This window comes from Carex rostrata, chromosome 5 (genome assembly GCF_964058835.1).
Source record: "Carex rostrata chromosome 5, lpCarRost1.2, whole genome shotgun sequence".
NCBI lineage: Eukaryota > Viridiplantae > Streptophyta > Magnoliopsida > Poales > Cyperaceae > Carex > Carex rostrata.
In genome coordinates, this window is record NC_135922.1 from 1,938,915 (window position 1) to 1,964,148 (window position 25,234).

Sequence of the window (25,234 nt, forward strand, 5' to 3'; positions counted from 1 at the left end):
GTGGAGATCCTAACTTTACAAAATTGGGTAATCCCTGATTTGCAACAATTTAGGACGTGTTCGGCCGACAAATGGGAATGGGTGCGGGCGCAGGATTTGAACTGAAAAACACTGTTTCCGTGGGAAAAAAAAAATTCAGTTGAACTGAATTTTTTTTTTTCCCACGTGAATAGTGATCTGGCCGAACACGTCCTTAATATCTAAATTGGCCTTCTAAAAGAAGAGTTTAAAAAACTGTGGTGGTTTAGAAATGAAACATATTAAGAGAAAAAATGTTGGAAGTAAACTGTTAATTTGAGCTAAAAACCCAAAAAAAATAATGAGCAGAAGCTTGATGTATGTAGGTTAATTAATTACATCATTAGCATACAAGAAAAATGATCAAAATTCTCATGATGATTTAAACATGAACTTGGATGGACAAGTGAGATCAATTTGCTCCTAGATGACTCAACAATAGCAGTTCCAGTTTAAGTTATACGAAAAATGGAAAGATCCTGTTTCTGCTAAGCTGGTCCCACTTCCAGAGAGAGAGAGAGAGAGAGAGAGAGAGAATTTTGAATGATTTTGGTCAGGATATGAAAATGAAACCAAGCATTCATGGTAACAGAATTTAATTTTTTTTCCAGCCCGTGCTTGCTGTGCCGCTGCCCATCTTTTCATTTCTTCCAAGTGTGACATGCATAGTTGAGGTAAAACAACAAACGGAGGTAAAAAAAATGATGGCTTCTAGAAGAACACAGTGCTACGTTCTAAAAAAAGGCATACTGACTGAGGCCAATCTCCAGAATTGATAATAATAATAATAAATAAAAGATAAGAAAGAGACATATATATATTTTTAAAAATTTTAAATACATAATCACATAAAACAAGTCTTGGAATGCAGAAGAGAAATTGTAGAATATATGAAATTAGGTATAGTTTAATGATTCAATAATATATTATTTTTGTTAGTGATTAAGCCAAGTTCAATTAAACAAAAACAAATAACATATGAAAATTAAGAAGTAAAAAAAAAAAAAAAAAAAATAGTAGAGAAAGAGGTATCAACTTTAGCAAATTATTTAGAAATTCTACCAATTGAACTGTTACATACTATATAAATTTGTCCAGAATGATATAATGGGCTGAAGCCCAATAATCAAAATGGGCTTGGAAATTTTACACTAAGTCCACAAAAATGGTTCTCTCAATTAAAGCCACTTTCTTAAGCGTTTCGCATACTCTGCATTGGAAACAATTTGGTTCCACATCCATCAGACTAAAATTTGGATTCGATGGATTTCATGTCCATCCGATTTGTTTTAGAATCCGTGCGCACCGCTTCAATGATATTATGATTAAAAAACACATCACTTTTTTTGTTTATCGTGGTATTATGATTAGAAAACAACATCATTTACATTCTATTCTCAATTTAACTATACCAAGACAATTCACTAGCACCACAGAGAATTCATTTGTCCAAAACCAGAAATGGGCTTGAAAACTTCACAACAAAGGGGTTAAGAGCCAAATCCAAATGGGAATAAATTGGCCTTCCCAAAGAGTAAATAGGCGATGCTCTGATTTAACAGTGATGATGTTTGTGCCAGCTGTGGTAATTTGGAATAACTATTGGTGTAGAACTAGGGTGTTCTTAAGTTAACCAAAGTGTTTGCTGAGCTTAACTGCAAAATACATCAAATCGGTTTCAACTGATGAATCAGAACCATTGGAACCAGTCTATTTTACGTGTGATGTGTCTACATGTGAAATTTATTAAACATTCGAATTAGTTTAGTATAAAGTAAATTGGTCAAAATTAGAAGGTTAATTAATAAATTAATTTTAGTGCATTCATTTTTTGAACGTTTTTTGACCGCTTGACTTTATACTAAATTAATTCGAATGTTTACAATTTTCACATGTAGATTCATCACTAGTAAGGTAGGCGAGTTTCAACGGTTCAGATTAGTCATTTAAAATAGATTTGATGAGTTTTGGAGTTAAGCTCACCAAACACTTTGGTGAGCTCAAGAACACCCTAGTTCTACTCTTGAGGGTAAAAGGTATGAGCTTGGTTAGAAAGATAGATAAGGAAACCATTTTGGTTGGAGGGAGAAATTAAACTCGGCAACGATATAGTATTACAAGTTGTCGATCCACATGAAATAACTTTAATGTACATGCTCTATACTACAGAACAACATAAAAAAACGATTAAAATTAACACTTCTCAGAAATTAAAATAATTGAAACATGGATAATGTTCATGCATGACTCACTTTCTTATTTTCTATTATGAAATTGAAAAGTATAATAAATTTTGAAAATTTCTTATATCCAACAAGTTATGTAAAAATTGTAAGTTGTGTACATTTATATGCTTTACTATATTAAAACACCTGGGCCCCGACAGCCACTCTATGCTCCAGAGATTGAGATGTTAATTATTAACTATAGATATATGATCTTATCCAAAATAATTGTTTCAAGCGTGTGATATTACAAAATGGGACCTACAATTAAACAACTAATTATTATAACATGGAGGCATTCTGCCATATAACCATGCATAATATTTTATCATGTGCCTTGAAAAAGGTCCTCTTTGAAGTCCTATATCGCGTCTTTGGTCAAATATTTCGAGTGTAGCAATCAGTTTGTCACTAGTAGTAATGGCATTTGGGTTTCTCTTGTTGTTTTGAAAATCTAATAGGACATACTTCGAGTGTAGATTACAATTCTTTTGTTTTTTTTTTATTCGTTTTGTGTGTTGTTTAAATTAATATGTGAACTTGTTATTACAATTACTTTAAATCTAGCAGAATAATTAACAATGATTGTTTCCCGGTTTCAACTTATAATAAATACAACTCAGACAATATTCATAAAATCTTCATTTAAGACTAATAGTATGTTTAATATTAATGGTTCAGAAATTATAAATTAATAATATGATGGTTCTCGATATAATTCAATCGCAAGTGTACAAGCTTGCTGTATAGTTTTACAGATGTTGTCGAATAAAAAAAAAATACTATGAAAACACTGATATATCAATTGATAATAATATATGAGGAGGGACGTTTCAATGCCTCATGCTTTTTATACCTCATCATACCTCATATTGTATATCTTCGTTTTTAAAATCCAAATCGTCGATCCAAACTGTTCAACATCATTTACATACTAAAATATGCTTGGTGATGAAATTTTATAACTTTTGAAATTTTTTTACTATTTTTTTAGATAAGTAGAAAATCACAGCTTTTGAACGGTCCAGATACAGTGATTTTGTACCTATCTTAAAAAATAGTAAAAAATTTGCAAAAATTATAAAATTTCATTCCCAAGCATATTTTAGTATGGGATCTTGAATGGTTCGGATCAACAATTTGAACCTTGAAAATGAAAAATATACAATATGAGGTATGATGAGGTATGAAAGGCACGAGGCATTAGAATATATACACTAACTAATTTGACTATTTGAGTGAATTCTTAGAATACAATCTGAATCCTAACAATACAACCTAAAGTACATATAAATGTATGATGTGAATCGCTAAATGCGGGTTGAATGCTAAAATACAATCTGAATCCGAGAAATATATGTGTAAATTCAATAAGCATGTGACCAATGAAAATGACAAGATCTAATTAAATATCTCAAGTTCTTTTACATATACTTAGATTGTGGTAATGGAGATGGTTTTATCGTAATGTAAATATTTTTACCTTTCACAGCATCATATTGTGTAGAAGTCAATATTGTTTCTCCAATTTAATTTGATGGTGAATTACTTCAACTTGAACCTGATAATCCTTTTTTCTCCAATGATATTCGACAACTTTCGAATCTCAAATATCTATGTTTTTTTTTTAGTTAGATTTTAAGAAACAACTTGAAATTAATCTCCTAAATTTTAAGATCATTTGAGGTCAAATAACATTTCATGAGATCTTCTTTACCAAGAACTTTAGCAATGAACACAATCTTTTGGTGTTTTGCCTAATTGGGGGCAGAATTACTTTTAAAAAAAAAATGCACATCAAATAATTCAAGCACATAACAATAAATCAATCTAATTAATAAACCACAAACATAATTTAAATAACTAGATAAATGCACTCAAGGTTATTAATTAGATTGAATTTATACGTCATATAATAAAAAAAATAGCCTTTCATCAAATAAGAACAATAACATGTTGTTCAAGGTAGTAAAACCAGAGGTCCACAATAAACAAATCAATATCAAAAGAAAATGAGGTTCCACCTAACCATTTATGCTTAGTATATTAAAACACCTGTGCCAAGCCACCTAATAAACCGGAATTTTTCATAGTATATATATATGACCTTGTCCACAATAATTGCCACAAGCGTGTCATATTCTTCACTAATTGGGACCTACAGTTCAACAACTTATTATATAAACATATATATTTCAAACATGGATAGATAGTGTCATATACCATACACAATATTTTATCAGGTGCCTATATAGAAAAGGTCATCTTTGAAGTTACCGCGTATTTAATTGGTCAAACATTCATCCACTGAAACCAACCTCATGAAATGTTTTATTATTTTTTTATTTTTATAAACTCAACTATATATATAGAAGCAATACTAGCTTCAACTGCATAGTAATTAAGCATACGCCTTCATCTATTTTTACATCTCAACACATCCGCCTTTCCTAAACAAAAGGAAAAAGAAGCAGCTTCGCATTAATTTCATTTGCAGAAATGAAGCTACTACTTGGAGTAATATCAATAATTGTCCTACTTCAACTTGCAAGCGGTGATGATCGCCCGATCCATCTACTGAACGACATGTCAAATAAACTTGCTGATTTCGAGATATCACCTTCGGTTTATAGTCCCCCTCCACCTCCACAAACCATTGTTGTGATTCCTGGTAGGAGGGGTGGCCGAGCATATGTGCCTGTGGTTAGATCCGAGTCAACTCCAATGCTTCGAGGAGGCGCAATCAGTTTATCACTACTAGTGGGATTTGGATTCTTGATATTCTGAAACCTAATATATCATATATACTTGAATTCTTTATTATTTTTATCTTTTTGCGCACTTTGCAAATTAAGATGTATGATAAGAGATTTACTTTTGTCAAATTTATATATGAACTGGATATGACAATTAATGAAGCAGGCATGAATGACTTGAATATTTCTTACATATATATCTCTAGCTGAGTAATTCAGTAATAATGATTCCTTTCAATTTCATGAAATAATTAAATGTGACTCCGATATTGACAAACATCTTCATTTACTAATAGTATGTTATAGAATTATTAGGTTAGAAATTATAAAATAACAGTAATATGAGGATGGTACAAAGGTAACTTATAGTTCTAGACACAATTCAAATGCAAGTGTACAACCTTACCATGTAGTATTAATTACAGGTTGTCGATCCACATGAAGTACTTTTAAAGTACCGACACTACTCATCAGAAACGATTAAAATGAGTACTTATCATAAATTAAAAATATTGAAACACGAACATTGTGCATGTCTCACTTTTTATTTCCTATTAACAAATTGGAAAGTACAATAAATTATGGAGATTAAACTCAGATTAGAAATTTAATTGATAGTATTCCTCACATATTTTCTGAAGAGAATTATATGTACGCTACCTGTTCGAAGTCGTAAATATACAGATCCACAAGCAACGTACACATCGATTGATCTAAAAAAAAAATATAAGGATAAGCCCACATATGTTGTAATTAATTGAAATTCATTCCAACAATTTATGCTCGCTATATTAAAAGGTCCGGGCCCAGTCAGCCAGGCCAGGACTCTATATGCTCCAGAGAATGAGATGCCGAATTATAATATGATAAAATGGGACCCACGTACAGCTCAACAACTAATTGTGTGTGTGTGTGTGTGTATACACACCTATTTCAAACATGCAAACATAGTGCCATATAGCATGTACAACACATTTTCACAGGTGCGCTTAGAACAGGTCGCTAAGTCTTGGATGCCTATTTGGTCAAACATATACATCCGCCGAAACCAACTTCATGAAATGGTTTTCTAATAAATTAAACTATATATTTATATATAGAAACAATACTTCGACAGTTCCACTTTCAAAATATTTGTCTTAAGCTAGCGTATATGATAAAATGGGACCTGCAGTTCAACAACTAATTATATATATATAACTATTTCATACATGGAGGCATAGATATATAATTATATAACATGCATGCACAATATTTCTCCGGTGCTTAGAAAAAGTTCAATATTTGGTCAAACATACATCCACCTAACCAACTTCATGAAGTGTTTTTTCAACAAATTCAACTATATATATACAAGCACCTTCATGAAATGTTTCCAAAACAAACTTCCACGGTCCCATTGCATAGTAAGCCTTCATCTATTTCCGCTTCTCAACACATCCGCCTATCCTACACAAAAGAAAAGAAAAGCATCAGCTGTGCATTAACTTCATTTGCAGAAATGAAGCTACTACTTGGAGTTGTATCAATAATTGTCCTAATTCAACTTGCAAGTGGTTATGATCACTCGATCCACCGACATAACGATATATCAGACAAACTTGGTGATTTTGAGATATCGCCTTCGCTTTATAGTCCTCCTCCTCCCCCGGGAAGGACTGTTGTAATTATTTCTGGTAGGAGGGGTAGCCGAACATATGTGCCCGTTGTTGGATCTGCATCGACTCCAATACTTCAAGGAGGAGTAATCAGTTTATTTCTAGTAATGGGATTTGGATTTATGTTGATGGTCTGACATCTAATAGAACAAATTTCAATTCTTTAATATTTTTACCATTTTTCGCACTTGTAAATTAAAATGCAAGAAGAGATTTACTTTGTCAAATATATATATGGGCACTCGTTATGACAATTACTTAAATCTAGCAGAATAATGCTGATTGTATCACTGTTTCATCTTATAATAAATACAACTCAGAGAATATTTATAAAATCCTCATTTAAGACTAATAGTAGGTTTTAATATTATTGGTTCAGAAATTGTAAATTTGTAATATGATGGTCCCAATTATCTCAAGAAATAAGTCATAGGTTCTCGACACAATTCAATCAGTTATCGTATAGTTTTACAGATGTTGTCAAATAAAAAGAAATACTAGCTATGAAAGCACTGATATATCAATCGGTAATAATTAATATACACCAACTAATTTGACTATTTGAGTGAATTCTTAGAATACAATATGGATCCTAACCATACAACCTACAGTACATAATTGCATAACGTGAATCGCAAAATGCTAAAATGCAACTTGAATACGAGAAATATAGGTGTAAATTTAATATGCCAGTGACCAACGAAAATGATTAGATTTAATTACAAATCTCTAGTTCTTTAACATTTACTTAGATTGTGGTAATGGAGATGGTTTTATCGTAACGTAAATAATTTTACCTTTCATAACATCATACCGTGTATGAGTCAATAATTTGTCTTTAATTTTGATGGTGAATTACTTCAAGTTGAAGCTGATAATACTTTTTCTCGAATGTTATTGGTCAACTTTCTGATCTCAAATATCTATTTTTTTTCTTATTAGATTTTAAGAATCAACTTGAAATTAATCACCTAATGAAATATTAAGATCATTTATGGTCAAATAACATTTCATGATATCTTCTTTAGCAAGAACTTTAACTAGCAATGAACTCGGTCTTTTGGTGTTTTGTCTAAATTGGGGCGGAATTACTTTTTAAAAAATTCGAACATATGAGATTGCATTTAAATAACTCAAGGATATTAAATTGCACCTATACGTCATACAATAAAAATTTAGCCTTTCATCAAATAAGAACAATGACATGTCTTTCTAGGTAGTAAAAACAGAGGTCCACAATAAACAAATCATTGATCAAATGAAAATTTGGAGGTGGCCGTCTCCCAAGCAGGTTCCACCAAACAATTTATGATTAGTATATTAAAACACCTGGGCCAAGCCAGCCAGCAAACAACTTATTATATATACATATTTCAAACATGGAGACATAGTATCATAGACCATAAACAATATTTTATCAGGTGCTTATATAGAAAAGGTCCTCTTTGAAGTGACCGCGTACGTATTTGGGCAAACATTCATCCACTGAAACCAACCTCATGAATATATATATATTTTAATAAACTCAACTATATATATAGAAGCAAGACATCCGCCTTCTTCTATTTTTACATCGCAAGACATCCACCTCTCAAATATAAAAGGAAAAACAAATGAAGCTACTACTTGGAGTTATATCAATAATTGTTCTACTTGAACTTGTAAGAGGTGACGATAGCTCGATCCATTTACAGAACGACATGTCAAATAAAATTGCTGATTTTGAGATATCACCTTCGGTTTATAGTCCTCCTCCTCCTCTTCCTCGTCCACAAACGATTGTTGTGATTTCTCGTCGGAGGGGTGGCCGAGCATATGTGCCTATGGTGAGATCCAAGTCAACTCCAATGCTTCAAGGAGGTGCAATCAGTTTATCACTACTTGTGGGATTTGGGTTCATCTTGATATTCTGAAACCTAATATATCATATATACTTCAATTCTTTATTCTTTTTACCTTGTTGTGCACTTTGCAAAATAAAATGTATGATAAGAGATTTAGTTTGACAAATTTATATATGAACTGGATATGAAAATTAATGAAATAGGCATGAATGACTTGAATATTTCTTACATATCTATATCTCTATCTGAGTAATGGAATAATGATTATTGTTTTCCTATTTTTATTGATATAATTAAATATGAGTTCGATATTGACGACATCTTTATTTACTATAGTCAAAGTTTCCAGAAGGAATGTTATTAGTTGCAAATTGTATATCGTAAGATTAAATACGGATTCAGAAGTGTTAGATACATTATTCCTATATAATCTATAGATTAAATACAGATACGATATGTCACAAATCAGAGAAAATATGTTTTGTAGATTAAACTTAGATTAGAAATTTAATTGAAAGCATTCGTCAGATATTATCTGAAGAGAATTATACGTATGTTAGCTGTTCTAAGTCGTAAAAATACAGACCCACAAGTAAACGTACGAATCACTTGATTTAAATTTTTTTTTAAGATGGTCGTCTGCATGATTAATTCCACCTAACAATTTATAAATTTATTTTCTTTAGTACTGTGCTTCATTCTTATTTGGTTTCGTAATTTTTTTAAAATGTCTGACAGTGGCTGTCATGACACACTATAGCATAAATGTTTTTTTGCGACCGGGCCAGACGCCGGTCGCAGAAAATCAATTTCTCCAAAAAAAAATGAATTTCACTCAAAATCAGGCGATCAATTGTATCAGCGACCGGCGCAAACACCGGTTGCTGAAAGTTTTTTTTTTTCTGATCGCTGAAATTTTGGGTAAAAATAAGGCGCCAGAACCCTTCTTCTCCACGCGCCAGAACCCAAACCCTTCTTCAAAATGACGCGGGATCGAAACCCCAAACCCTTCTCCAAAACTTGATCGCCTCTCTCCTCCACTCACTTCCATCTTGCCTCGCACAACACCAGGCGCCGCTAGGGTTCCCTTTCTCCTCCGCTCACCTTCATCGCGAAGAGAAGCATCGCCGCCGCCTGTTACCATTGATCGCCACGCCGTTCGCACTCTCTCTCTCTATTTCTCTTCTTACTCTCCAGGCTCGTTCGCACCTCCGAAATCAAGAGACTTATGTGCTGAAATTGAGGTTGTTTTCAATGCTTGTTTGATTAATTTTATTTGATTTATGTTTGCAAGTTAAATTAGAGAGTTGACTCTAATATTGAATTTTGTCTTTTAAGATCACAGAAAGCAAATCAAATCATTGCTATTGAACTTAATTTTCATTTTGTCGCATAACGCAAATCAAATCAAATCAAATCACAGAAAGCAAATAATTTGATTTTGTCGGCACTATTAAGATCACAGAAAGCAACGTTAACTCAGCCAATCTGAACTTAATTTTTTTATTGGATTGTTTACAAAACCAAATTGTTGCTATTGAAGTACCTGAATTTTGTCCTATTGCAATTTTAGTAGCTATTACCATTTACCAGTAAAGTACAGGTCTGAACTTAGAAGCTACTGGAGGAATGGATTCTTGGATTCAAATGAACTGCCCCAATTGTCAGTTGAATATGGTAAACTTAGCATGACTTATGATCCATTAGTAGTCTTAACTAAAATTAATAACAAGTAATGTCTAATCTTGGGTTTAAACAAACTACCCCAATTGTTAGGTGTAAACTTAGCATGACTGCTTGTTGATTCGGACGGCCGTGAAGCGAGGTGAAGACCTTAGTACCGGCCATATAAAGAGGAACGGTCGATTTCGGTAAATACCCCTTTGATTCCAAATCTTTTTCGTAGTGAAATAAATCTTTTGCTTAGAATTAATTGTGTGTGGTTTGAATCTTTCTTCTTAATTATGTCAAAATAATAGTCTGTTTGTGAATTTTTGTTATAATAAATGCTTTGAACCTTTCGGCATAGGCTATGTTTGGGTCCCTTTAAGGCTATATCCATGAATTAACAGGTATATGGTACATAAATCTTAAGTTTGTTTCTGGGAATGCATTCTATCTGGTACATAACTCTTCTCTACTTTCTCAAAATCCTCTATTTCAAAGCTATATTTTGCATATTAATTTTTCTTTTAATTTTTTAAAAAATACAAGTAACTTGCACATTTGTTTGGTGCCAGGCAATGAGTTTGATCCCTCTGAGCTTCTGTTGATATCATTCTTGTCAACTATCATCGATGCAAGATTGGACTGTTGATAGCTTAGTTAGCAAGTACACATGAAAAGTTTGAAAATGAGTTACATTGTCCCTGTCTCTATATTTATATCATTTTATTAATTTTTTGTAAAAATTTACATAATGAGCGACAATTTTGGAAAAAAAATTTAACAATCTATTACCTTTTCTAACTTAATTTTGATGGATCTAGGTAAGACTTATGAATCTGAAACAGGGAATCGCATAAATTTATCTCAAAAGAAGTATGTTGTAGCACTAGTCCTCTGTAATTATGTAAATAACAATGTAACCCATTGTTAAAAAAATATTTAAATTGAATAAATCCAAAACTAATAAGATGTTTTTATTGTAGACAATAGAGGAAAAACCTCAAAATGTAAATATTTACTATGCAAAGAAAAGTTTCTGTTGGAAGCATTTGAGACAATCGCTGAATGAATTGTTCTTAACCAATGTCATTGCAGATGCTGCTCTTATCGTCAAGTCACAAGTTATTCAGATGCTGCTTTGATTTAGAATGTAAGTTTTACTGTTTATATACTCTCTAGTTGAATTTGGTCTTTCTCCCTCCTTAATTTGTTTATTTCGAGATTTCAATTTTTATGTGGAAGTTATTATTAATTCTTTTTATTTTTATTTTGCAAAGTGTTATTTCAAACTTATTTGAACATGTTGTTTCATTGAGTTTTGTAATCTGTCGAGGAATTAGGAATATTGTAATTGCCTGTTGTTAGCAGTATTTTTTATGTGTTTGAATTATTTGAGCGTGTTAATTGATTGAGTTTTGGATGCAATAAACTTATTTTTTTAATTTTGTTTTCTTGATTTTCTCTAATATTTTAATACAAAAGTGTTCCAACAAAAAGAAAAATACAATTTTCTCCATTAATTACTTGAAGATAGTGACAAAGATAATGTAAAATAAATTAATAAGAAGTGTAGCGTAAAGTATTGGTAATTGTATTTAAAGAATGTATCCGACATGTTAAACGTGTGTAGTACTTGACATATATCACTTATTAAAAATGAAGATTGCATGTCTTTTGTGTGGGAAGTTGCATATTAAAAATTAAATAAGAGATTTTTTTTGTTAATATTAAATAATTAGGTTGTTTGACTTTCAATCTTTAGTCAAAAACAAATAATATGGCATGAATGAATGATGGTTCGAATGCAAAAATAAATTATTTGCACGAAATCTATTTAAGAAAATTTATCTTCTCTGAGCATTCATCTCGTGTCTTCACAATGTAAGATAATATATACGTATTTTATACGCAAGAGTTACTAGCTGCCATAACTTAAGAGGGCTAGAAGTTAAAAATCTACAAACTTTGAACCAGGCTTTACTAGTGAAGTTAATTAAGATCATATAAGAAATAGACATATTATCCTATTCTATGGATTAAATAAGGTAATAAGAGTAAAAATACTTTTTGGAGGTTAAACACAGATTAGAAGTTTAATTTAGGAGATGTCTTTGTAGTAAAAACAACAAATCAGTTGAATTATCTAAAGAAAATTTTGAGGTGCATGGCTGTGTCTCCATGGTTCCATCCACCTAACAATTTATGCTCCCTATATTAAAATATCCGGGCCCAGTCAGCCAGGCCAGGACTCTATATGCTCCGGGGAATGAGATGCCGAATTATAATATGACAAAATGGGACACACAAACAGCTCAACAACTGTGTGTATGTATTATATACACACAAACCTCTTTAAAATTACATGCAAACATAGTGCCATATAGCATGTACAACATTGTATCAGGTGCGCTTAGAACAGGTCCCTAAGACTTGGCTGCCTATTTGGTCAAACATATACATCCGCCGAAACCAACTTCACGAAATGGTTTTCTAATAAATTCAACTATATATTTAATTTTATATAGAAGCAATACTTCGACAGTTCCACTGCATAGTAAGCAATACTTTCAAAATAATTGTCTTAAGCTAGCTTATATGATAAAATGGGACCTGCTGTTCAACAACTAACCCTTTCATACAGGGAGGCATAGATATATAATTATGTATCATGCATGCACAATATTATGCATGCGGTCGCAGCTAAATTAGTGCAATTTTGTCACATAGCTTAGCTTTTATGGTCCAAAAATGTTATAATGCAGCTATAACTTGCTATTGAGAACACTGGTAAATGAAGATGTCTCACGACCCCTTGCCGGACCGGGAATCCCAACAGGAGAGCCACCCTCACATCCATCCATCGTCATGTCAACCTACGTCGTAACAAAAATAACAAACAAAAACAATACAGAGTGAGCTACAAAGCTCAGTAACAAGTTATTTAACGACGCGCTTCTCTATAATCCACACAAATTCACATCAAATTATGAATACATATTTAACCGGCGCGCGATAGCACCTGGTTCTATGTTATCCCTAAAACAAGTCACACAATATTCATATCATTTTTCAAATTCTCATAACATACAATCATATTATTTCACAAATCAAATTTGAACCTCAAACCTGCTATCATGTTAAATATGTATCATAATCTAAAACTCATTTCAGAATCCAATTCAACAAAAACAAATCGAAAACACAGATTATAGAGAACTCCATTTATCAGATAGTGATGAATTTAGAATCCAAATTGAACTGCAACGACTTTTCAGAATTAACGTGACGTAGTCGGAATTTCTTTCGGGCTTGAAATTGAATCTTTTATCAGTAACGAAAGCTTTCATCAAAATTTCTTCTATTTTATCAAATTTCTCTTTTTTATTCCTTTATTTTAATTTTTTTTTTCATGACATAATGAAATAATAAAAAAAGGGATCCTTTCAAAGTTTGGAAAGTCGGTTAGGGGATAATTAAAATAATCCAACTAATATTGAATGGGTCCACGCAAAAAAAAAAAGAATCAATCGGTGGGATTAGCGTAAATATTTGCAGTCATCGCACACGTATTTGGTCAAACATAAATATATGGATCCACCTAACGAAATTCATGAAGTGTTTTTTTAACAAATTCAACTATATATACAAGCGCCTTCATGCAATGTTTTCCAAACAAACTTCCACGGTCCCATTGCATAGTAAGACTTCATCTATTTCCGCTTCTCAACACATCCTCCTATCCTAGACAAAAGAAAAGAAAAGTATCAGCTGTGCATTAACTTCATTTGCAGAAATGAAGCTGCTACTTGGAGTTGTATCAATAATTGTCCTAATTCAACTTGCGAGTAGTGGTGACGATCGCTCGATCCACCGACAGAACGATATATCAGACAAACTTGCTGATTTTGAGATATCGCCTTCTGTTTATAGTCCTCCTCCTCCCCCAGGAAGCACTGTTGTGGTTATATCTGGTAGGAGGGGTAGCCGAACATATGTGCCCGTTGTTGGATCTGCATCGACTCCAACACTTCAAGGAGGAGTAATCAGTTTATTTCTACTAATGGGATTTGGATTTATCTTGATGGTCTGAAATCTAATAGAACAAACTTCAATTCTTTAATATTGTTACCATTTTTTGCACTTGTAAATTAGAATGCTATAAGAGATTTACTTTGTCAAATATATATAATTGTTAAGACAATTGGTTAGGTGGATGCATGTTTGACCAAATACGTGTGCGAAGACTACAAATATTGTGCATACATAATTATATATCTATGCCTCCCTGTATGAAAGGGTTAGTTGTTGAACAGCAGGTCCCATTTTATCATATACGCTAGCTTAAGACAATTATTTTGAAAGTATTGCTTACTATGCAGTGGAACTGTCGAAGTATTGCTTCTATATAAAAATATATAGTTGAATTTATTATAAAACCATTTCATGAAGTTGGTTTCCGCGGATGTATATGTTTGACCAAATAGGCAGCCAAGACTTAGGGACCTGTTCTAAGCGCACCTGATACAATGTTGTACATGCTATATGGCACTATGTTTGCATGTTTTAAAGAGGTTTGTGTGTATATACATACACACAGTTGTTGAGCTGTATGTGTGTCCCATTTTGTCATATTTTTTTTTTTTTGAGAAAGTGGGTAATTCCCACCGATTTCATTAGAAATTAAATTGTCTTACTGTGCCAATTCCAAAAAACTGGAACTAGAACAGATACAATAGCTGGGACAAGCCAGCAGTCAAACTAAAAACAGTACAACAAAATAGCCTTATCACAGCCAAAGCAACCACATGTACCAAAAACACAGTACACCTAACAAGTATCCAAAATAAAGGGAAACTAAACATGTGATGCAACACCATAAAACTACCCAAAACAAACAGCCTACAAACTATTTAGGAGCTCTAATCCAAGAATATGGGTTATATCTTCCGTTGAATCTGCCACCATTGAATCCCTCTCGATTGTTTCTACTTCTAATGAATCCACCTCTTCCTCTAATGGAATTATGACCTGACAGGGAATGTCATTAGTATGTAAAGGTAAAATTAAAGATAAAAGCAGTAAAGAACCATCATACAATGATGTACACCAAAAGGTAGATAAGGATATTATTATCTTAGAACTCACCACCTGCAAAGAAGAAATTGAAACATTTTGAAAACATATTTGATTTCACACAAGCCAAATACACCATAGAATAGCACTACGGACAAGCTCGACTAATGGCTTGTTCTTGAGAGGGATACAAGCATTAATATACCAAATATCTTCCATTGTATAACCTTCAAAAATAAAGTTGTTATGTGCTGAAATCCATCACCAAATTTGAATAGTGAAAGGGCAATGGACAAAGAGATGATCAGTAGATTCAAAAGCACCACAAAAGACACATGAGGTATCACCAGTCCACCCTTTCGAAATCAGATTTTCCTTAGTTAAAACCTTGTTTCGTTTGAGCAAATAAAGGAAAATCTTAATTTTAAGAGGGATTTTGGAAGACCAAATCGCAGTAAATTCAGTATTGACCATCCCACCATACTCAAGCCAAAGATAATAAGAATGCACAGAAAATATCCCGTTAGAGGACCATCGCCATAATAAAGAATCCGCTAAACTAGCCATTTTGTCATATTATAATTCGGCATCTCATTCTCTGGAGCATATAGAGTCCTGGCCTGGCTGACTGGGCCCGGACATTTTAATATAGGGAGCATAAATTGTTAGGTGGATGGAACCATGGAGACAGCCATGCACCTCAAAATTTTCTTTAGATAATTCAACTGATTTGTTGTTTTTACTACAAAGACATCTCTTAAATTAAACTTCTAATCTGTGTTTAACCTCCAAAAAGTATTTTTACTCTTATTACCTTATTCAATCCATAGAATAGGATAATATGTCTATTTCTTATATGATCTTAATTAACTTCACTAGTAAGGCCTGGTTCAAAGTTTGTAGATCTTTAACTTCTAGCCCTCCGAAGTTATGGCAGCTGGTAACTCTTGCGTATATATCATCTTACATTGTGAAGACACGAGATGAATGCTCTGAGAAGATAAAATTTCTGAAATAGATTTCGTGCAAATAATTTATTTTTGCATTCGAGCCATCATTCATTCATGTCATATTCTTTGTTTTTGACTAAAGGTTGAAAGTCAAACAACCTAATTATTTAATATTAACAAAAAAATCTCTTATTTAATTTTTAATTTGCAACTTCCCACACAAAAGACATGCAATCTTCATTTTTAATAAGTGATATATGTCAAGTACTACACACGTTTAACATGTCGGGTACATCCTTTAAATACAATTACCAATACTTTACGCTACACTTCTTATTAATTTATTTTACATTATCTTTGTCACTATCTTCAAGTAATTAATGGCGAAAATTGTATTTTTCTTTTTGTTGGAACACTTTTGTATTAAAATATTAGAGAAAACCAAATAAACAAAATTAAAAAAATAAGTTTATTGCATCCAAAACTCAATCAATAAACATGCTGAAATAATTCCAACACATAAAAAATACTGCTAACAACAGACAATTACAATGTTCCTAATTCCTCGACAGATTGCAAAACTCAATCAAACAACATGTTCAAATAAGTTATTGTCTACAATAAAAACATCTTATTAGTTTTAGATTTATTCAATGTAAAATATTTTTTTAACAATGGGTTACAATTGTTATTTGCATAATTACAGAGGACTAGTGCTACAACATACTTCTTTTGAGATAAATTTGTGCGATTCCATATTTTAGATTCATAAGTCTCACCTAAATCCATCAAAATTAAGTTAGAAAAAGGTAATAGATTGTTAAAAAAAATTTCCAAAATTGTCGCTTAATATGTAATTTTTTACAAAAAATAAATAAAATGATATAAATATAGAGACAGGGACAATGTAACTCATTTTCAAACTTTTCATATGTGTACTTGCTAACTAAGCCATCAACAGTCCAATCTTGCATCGATGGAATAGGGGTGGTTCTAAGATATAACATTGCCACAATCTCTCTTTTACTCCTCATATGTGTACTTGGTCGGTTAATCTCTCTTTTACCCCACAAGCTCCAAGCTCCAAACTTTTCATATGTGTACTTGGTTAAAAAAGAAGTACATATGTCAGATCAAAAAGTTAATATTTAATTTTTGTCCGTTAATATTATATATCTAAAATTAAACTCTTTTTCTATTTCATGTTTACCTATCAAATTTGTAATTAATATATATCTTGTATATCGTTCAATTCTATAATTCTTTCATATCTATTCATTTCAAGAAGTGAAATTTACAATACTTTAACTAATATGCATCGAGTTTATTATTTATGAATGTTTTATAAATGTATTGTCACAAATACTCTTTTTTATCTAAATGCAGCTATTTTTTATATAAAAAAAATTACGTTTTCTTAATTATTTTTTTTCTAAATTACCTCTTTATTCAAAAGTATTTTCATAAAATAAAAAATGACTAGAGAAATTAACATTTGTATATAGGGAGAAAGATAATTTATTATAATTTATCTTAAATTACTAATTATATACCATAAAACGGTGTAATTGTATATATATATATATATATATAGATAGAGAGAGAGAGAGAGAGAGAAGGGTTCAAACGCTCCAACATTTTGTGCTCCAAAAGTAATCCAATATATAAACCGCACGTCCCATTTGAGATTAAAGGTTCAGATGTGATCTGGCTGCGACGTTTCATTTCCAAAATGACACGCCTCAGCTTCTTTCAATCATCTCCAGTATCTGATATTAGCCTTCTCTCTAGTAATCCAGAAAATTGTAGCAATGGCTGAATCGTGCATCCCTATCTGCAGTAATTCTGAAAATTGATGCCCTTTCTTTTTCCTTGATCTTCTTCCCGCTTTCCTTTCCTGCGACAGAGAAAGAGAACAGGGGGTGTCTCCTTCTTCTACCTGGCCCGTCAGCAAATTAGCCCAAGCTTCATCACCAACCATGGCTCCAAGCTCCGGCAAACTGTCTTCTCATCCATCTGACGTAATTGATTTTCTTAAGTTCATGTTAAATTTTTTGAAATTTATGTTGATCAAACAAATGCACGAAAGAATCATTTTATTTTTTGCGCAAATAAATTTTTTGGAGGTAGACAAGTCTTGATTTTGCAAATGAAGGATTTTTTAGTTTGGTGATCTCTCTAGCAAGTAGTAACTCCATCAAGATACCTATTTTTACTGCAAACTCTGCACCTCAACATGTACTGTATAGATTAATAAGTTCTAGGAATGACGTCTCAAACGATTTTCAAAGTGACTTAATAAATAGTAAAAAAATTTCAAAAAATGTAAAATTTGGTCTCCAAGCACATCTTAATATGTATATCGCATCTAACGGTTCGGATTGACTATTCAGACTTTGAAAACGGAGAAAAAGAATTTGAAATATAGGGTGCATTTGGGTGCACAAAAATTTGGGTGCATTTGAACCCTCCTCATTCTAATAATATGTCTATATCTTATATGATCTTAATTAACTTATGATACTGTCCTTAGTTTACTATAAGTTCGTACGATGAATCATGTCATTTCGAAAAGTGTTTAATACTATAATCTTTGATATTGAAAATTTGACCACATTTCAATTAGTAATTTGTCATACAATAATAATATTCTTTAATATTTGAAATCAAATTACGATACCATGACAGCCACTGTCAGCATTTAAAAAAAAAAAACAATAAGAAACCAAATAAAAATGAAGCACAGGACTAAAGCATATATATTTATAACTTGTTAGGTGGAATCATGAAGACAGCCACCATAAAATTTTCTTTAGATCAAGTGATGCGTACGTTGCTCGTGGATCTGTATTTTTACGACTTAGAACAGCTAGCGTACGTATAAATCTCTTCAGATAATATGTGATGAATGCTTTAAATTAAATTTCTAATCCGAGTTTAATCTCCAAAACGTATCTTATCCGTATTTCATTTATGATCGAACGTGTGGATTAATGCTCATAATTTATTGTACTTTCCAATTTGTCAATAGGAAATAAAAAAGTGAGACATGCACAATATTCATGTTTCAATATTTTCACTTTATGATAAGTACTAATTTTAATCGTTTTTTATAAGTAGTGTCGGTATTTTAAAAGTATACTTCATGTGGATCGACAACCTGTAATTAATACTATACGGTAAGGTTGTACACTTGCATTTGAATTGTGTCTAGAACCATAAATTACCTTTGTACCATCCTCATAATATCGATATTTAATAATTTGTAACCTAATAATTATATAACATACTATTAGTAAATGAAGATGTTTGTAAATATCGGAGTCACATTTAATTATATCACGAAACTGAAAGGAATAATAATTACTGAATTACTCAGCTAGAGATATATATGTAAGAAATATTCAAGTCATTCATACCTGCTGCATTAATTGTCATATCCAATTCATATATAAATTTGACAAAAGTAAATCTCTTATCATACATTTTAATTTGCAAAGTGCACAGAAAGGTAAAAATAATAAAGAATTGAAGTACATATGATATATTAGGTTTCAGAATATCAATAGGAATCCAAATCCCACTAGTAGCGATATACTGATTGCGCCTCCTCGAAGCATTGGAGTTGACTCGGATCTAACCACAGGCACATATGCTCGGCCACCCCTCCTACCAGTCTTTTGGTTAGTTCCTTGTATGTCCATCTGCTGATATGAGTTAAAAGTGCCAAGAGGATTTACAGAGGGTAATATGAAGATACATGCATTTTATTAATAGCAATTGATATTTTCATATTACCCTCTGTAAACCGTATTGGCACTTTTCATTATATTAATAGCAATTTATATTTTCATATTTTGAAATTTTTTTGAAAACATAGAAATACCGGCTAGCAAAATTGGAGGCTAGCCAAAAAAAAAATTGAAAAAAAAAGACAATTCTACATAGCAGTTTATATAAAAGTCCGTGTAGAAAGAGTAATTCTACATGGCTATTTATATAAAAGTCCGTGTAGCTCTCTCCAGGCTTTCTACACAGATTTATAGATAAATATCAGTGTAGAAAGGTTATTTTAGGATTTTGTAACATATAAAAGACCTTCTTCCAGCGCCGTTTTGATCAATTAATACTCTCTCTCTGTATTAAATGTTGATCTGATTTATGCGCAAGGATCAAGGCGGGATCTGAGATTTTTGAAGTTAATTTGCATTTTTCCTCTCTATCTTGCTTGCTAAGGTTAGTCATATATATATTTTTCTTTTCTTTCTCTAATTTTTTGTTACTTATTATTGCTTATTTAGGTAAATTGTTAATTAATGCATGCATGCTTGATTTGTTTAGATAATGTAAATAATTAGTGTATTGTGGTCCAATAACCGTCCTATTGATATTTTTAGGTCCATGCTCGTTCAAAATTAATCCAATAGTGATTAATTTTGGATAGTCTCTCGTTTGGGACTGCTCTTTGAATATTGTATCTCATTTAGGATGTGAACACATATTAGTGGGATTTAATTAGTGTTTGAGAAAAGTTCGACAGTATTTATCTCTATTGCTCCTACGAGTATGTAGTTTTTACGCATACTTGGGAAGTTAAGGGGAAATGCTGCCTAATTTTTCTCAAATACTAATTAAATATCGGTAATATGTGTTCACATATGAGGCATAATATTCAAAGAGTATGTTAGGATTGTGGGCATTATGGAATTTGCAATAATGGACAATTAACCTGCCCTGCAGGAATCTTGGAAAATTATTTCAAGCTGGTTGATAACCGGCGAGCGGAGCTTGGTTGTTCTGCAGTTACTAATATAACTTGTGAAGATGTAAACAATCACCGTCTATTAGACCTTAAAGATCTAACTTATTTCAATAATGCTGACAATGTTGCATTTAACTCAACTGATGAGGAGACTTGCGAAAGGGCATCTCAAAAAAAAAATTTGTAATTTGTATGAGAGTTGAAAATATGAATATAGCACGGAAATTTTTGTTGCCTTTATTTTCCTTACTCTTTCTTTCTTCCACGCTAAATATAAAATATAAGACAAAACAACACACGGCCTGGAATAGGCCAACACTTTTAACAAACTTTGTTGAGAAAACATTTTTGTCGGATTTAGGTCTATTATTTTCTCTTCAGTGAGAGAGCTAAAACAGAAACCTTTAGCTTCTCCTTGAGTAGGTGCTTCGCAACATTAATGGCAAATCTTGAGAACAAGTCATCGACTATAGCGCTACCAAAATGGCATGCAATCATCGGCTCTAACACAGACCGCATGACCTTTGCAATATTTGTGCCGCTTTGGACATTGTTGAACTCAGCATCGTCATCCAAATCATTAAATGGGTCGAAGTTCGACACAAATGTTTTAAAGGAGATAATTTCAAAGAGCCCTTGTAAGGTTATGATTGCCACCACTTCTTCAGCAGAAGGCGCATAAAAAGGTATATTGAAAGTGTCCAACTTTTCCTCTTCCATGATTCCCTTAAAATGTAAAGAAATGCACAATGAAATACTGAAATGGGAGATGTTTTTAATTTATTTTTTTTGACAGAAATAATGAGATGTATTTATCTCTCGCTATCTATCCCCTGAACCTTTGCACTGGCCTTAAGATTAACAGCTTCTGAGTTAAATGGTATGTTTAATCTTTGCATTAGCTCATCTAATGCAATCTCAAGTGGGAATTAATAATGGAAGGTTCCTTCAGAATGAAACAATTTTGATGCCAATGCAACCATACGGAGAACTTGTACATTTTACTCCATTATTTATTAAATTTGGGAGACTTAAGTTTCTATATTTTCTATTCTCATTAATATTCTAAGTTTCAAGATTCTAATTATTTTAGTTGAATTTTACTAGTGATGTACTAATTATCTACAAAAAATTTTTCAACCAAGTTCAAGAGTTGCTTGGGTGGACATGAATACGTACATCATGTTTGTTAACCTGGAATTTAACTTGTCTTGTATAAATACCATATTCAAACATGAGTGGTAAACTATTAATTATAAAGTACCAAAAAATATAAAATTTGTTCTCCAAGCATATTTTATTATGAAAATCATGTTGAGCAGTTCAGATCGACTGTTTGAACTTTACAAATGGAAATAATGATGTGAAGCATAATTGGATCACAAAACCATGGTGCACTTGAACCCTCCTAATTTTAATTGACAATTTTGTAAAGAATTTTAAATGCACTATAGGTTTTTTGCTAATACCTCTCGGACCATTGAATCCAGTGACTCACTAACTATTTCCAAGAGTATGCTTCGGCAGCTTTGCTCTCCATCCAATATGTCCTTCTCATTCCTTACCGCAAATGATAGCAGCATCTGACCACAAGGTACGAGCTCATCAAAGCGGAGCTTGAGAAAGTGCGAGAAGTCCCTATGGAATTGTTCCTGATATAGTTGCACCACAACAGGTGGGCTTGTTCTTCCAATGTGTATGTTTCCTTTGTTTAGAGGCATACCATTTCTATTGTCTTCTATCTCTTTAGGTACCTACACATATTTATATTTTTATATACATATGTATTAATTATATTATATAAGAAAATTCGTTATAATATTATAGAGCTGTATGACTAAGAAAGGACTTCAGTCATATATATAATAGATGACTTCCGACTCAGATATATAATAATTTTGCAGTTATCACTCAAACTTGATATACTCTCTATCTAAATAATTTAATTAAAACATATCTATAATACTAAGTTTTACTTTTAACAATATTTTTTAAATATATGTAATTATATATGTTTCACAAAAAATGGAATGTACCATAAAAAGTTAAATATATGCTAGAATTATCTTCAGTAGTTCAGTATAATCCTGATCTCATTATCTTGTTCCTTGTGTTACTATTTAACAAAAAGAAAACTGTTCAGAAAAGGTTATGTATATACCTGAGAAATCCACGTGATGGAATAAGAGGAATGGAAAAAGTGAACACTATGGCGAGGAAAAAGTCGACCGTAGAAAGATCCGGGCATGCCCACAACAAAATGGGGAACAATAATAGCATCTTTCTCTGCCATTAACGTCTGATCAACATGGTCAAGCGACTGAAAGATGCTGTTGAAATCGTTATTGGGAAGGTCGTTTAAGAAGAACTGAATCTCAGGAGCCTGCTGTCCCACCTGCAAACATTGATTGCCAATGATTTTTATCACTTCCGACAACACGGAAAATGTATTCGGGCCCGAAGAGCAGCCAAGATCGGCCACCACCATCTTCTCAGGAAGTAGATTTTTGTATATTTCTTTGACAGCTTCCTTGAGCATAGGCTTGGACATTAGTATTGCCTTCTCCTGATAATATAATCACACATGCATGTTATTTATTTGATATATCCATAAACAATAACAGCATGAGAGATTGTTAATCAGGTTCTTTTTTTTGGCGTTAAACTATAACACCTTTTATATATATACTTCTTATATCCATAAACAATAACAGCATTAAAATATTATGTATATACTTGATACACTTAATCCTATTGTACATATTTTAGGAAACAGAAAAGTTTTTTTTTTTTTGTCTTTACTAGATCTAATAAAATTGCAGTTGCCAAAAAAAACCCCACCTGCAACTTGCTATTAGCAGCATAACTTGTTTCACCGCTTCCGCCAACCATGCAAAGAACTTTTGCTACCTCCATGCTCCGGACTCTTTTTCGTGTTCTCTTTCTCTTTAGTTACAATGCATATGCGTCTGTGCAAAGGTACTACTTATACGCAAATCTCAACATAGTCAAATGCCATATTACTTATCTAAGATGGTAGGTGAGGTTATCGACACTTCTAGAACTTTTGAATTTTCAATGACAAAGAAACTTTTGTAATAAAAACAAACACCCGTGATAGTTCATTATATTAAAATTGCTATAACAGAGAAAGCCTTAAACTCTGTAAATTCATTACTTGGTGAAGTTTGGTAATTCCTCGTAATATATATATATATATAGAGATGAGCTACGCTATTCCATGGAGTAAAATGCTTTTGTACTTTACGCCGTAGTTTCATTTTGAAAGTCTAAACGACCGATCCAAACCGTTAGATGTGATCTCCATATTGAAATGTGCTTGGAGACCAAATTTTACATTTATTTGAATTTTTTTTACTATTTATTAAGCAATTTTAAAAATTATTGTTTTGCTGTGAACAGTAAAAATTTCTGGACCATCGGATCAGCGATTTTCAAAATTGCTTAATAAATAGTAAAAAAATTGCAAAAAATATAAAATTTGGTCTCCAAGCACATTTCAATATGGAGATCATGTTGAGCGGTTCGGATCGGTCATTTGGATTTTCAAAATAAAAATATAGTGCCATGGAGCACCAACTCATTTTACTCCATGGAGTAGCATAGCTCATCTATATATATATATATATATATATAAATATGGGTAAGGCTAAGGTGCTATGGGTTGCATAGCGACATACGGTGCTACAACTCAATATTTGAGTTTTCAAAATCCAAACAGTCGATCCGAACCGTTCATCTTGTTCTCCATATTAATATGTGTTTGGAGACCAAATTTTACATTTTTTTGAAATTTTTTACTATTTTTTTAGATAGGTAGAAAATCAAATATCTGAATGGTGCAGAATTTTTTACCTATCTAAAAAAATAGTAAAAAATTTCCAAAAAATGTAAAATTTGGTCTCCAAACTCATATTAATATGGAGAACAAGATGAATGGTTCGGATCGACCGTTTAGATTTTGAAAACTCGAAGATTGAGCCGTAGCACCGTAGGTCTCTATGCAACCCATAGCACCTTAGCCTTACACTATATATATATATATATAGGGTCCGGCTAAATTGCTGCCGGCAGCATTTCAGCAGGGATGCTGCCGGGGCTATATTTAGCCGTGTGATGTTCAAACAATAAATCCAAACCATTAGATGTTTAATCTATATTAAAATCTACTTGGAGACCAAATTTTACATTTTTTGGAATTTTTTATAAAGCTGGTTTGAAAACCGCTGTTTTTCAATGCTGCAGAAATTTACTGAAAA

General features: G+C 32.1%; 1 protein-coding gene and 1 long non-coding RNA gene across 2 annotated transcripts; one reads left to right on the forward strand and one right to left on the reverse strand.

Moving 5' to 3' along the window:
• The first annotated feature begins 9,431 nt into the window (after positions 1-9,431).
• Positions 9,432-10,796, forward strand: LOC144553705 (uncharacterized). The gene is made up of 3 exons (XR_013511448.1): positions 9,432-9,745; positions 10,278-10,372; positions 10,742-10,796. It is a non-coding gene; the product is annotated as an uncharacterized LOC144553705 (long non-coding RNA).
• A 10,324-nt stretch (positions 10,797-21,120) lies between these two features.
• LOC144554555 (anthranilate O-methyltransferase 3-like) lies at positions 21,121-23,952 on the reverse strand. Its single transcript, XM_078302872.1, has 4 exons — positions 23,796-23,952; positions 23,116-23,520; positions 22,424-22,708; positions 21,121-21,680 (listed from the first exon to the last, which is right to left on the reverse strand). The coding sequence occupies exons 1-4, from the start codon at positions 23,868-23,870 to the stop codon at positions 21,321-21,323; spliced, it is 1,125 nt and encodes a 374-aa protein (XP_078158998.1). The 5' UTR covers positions 23,871-23,952; the 3' UTR covers positions 21,121-21,320.
• Between the last annotated feature and the right edge of the window lie 1,282 nt (positions 23,953-25,234).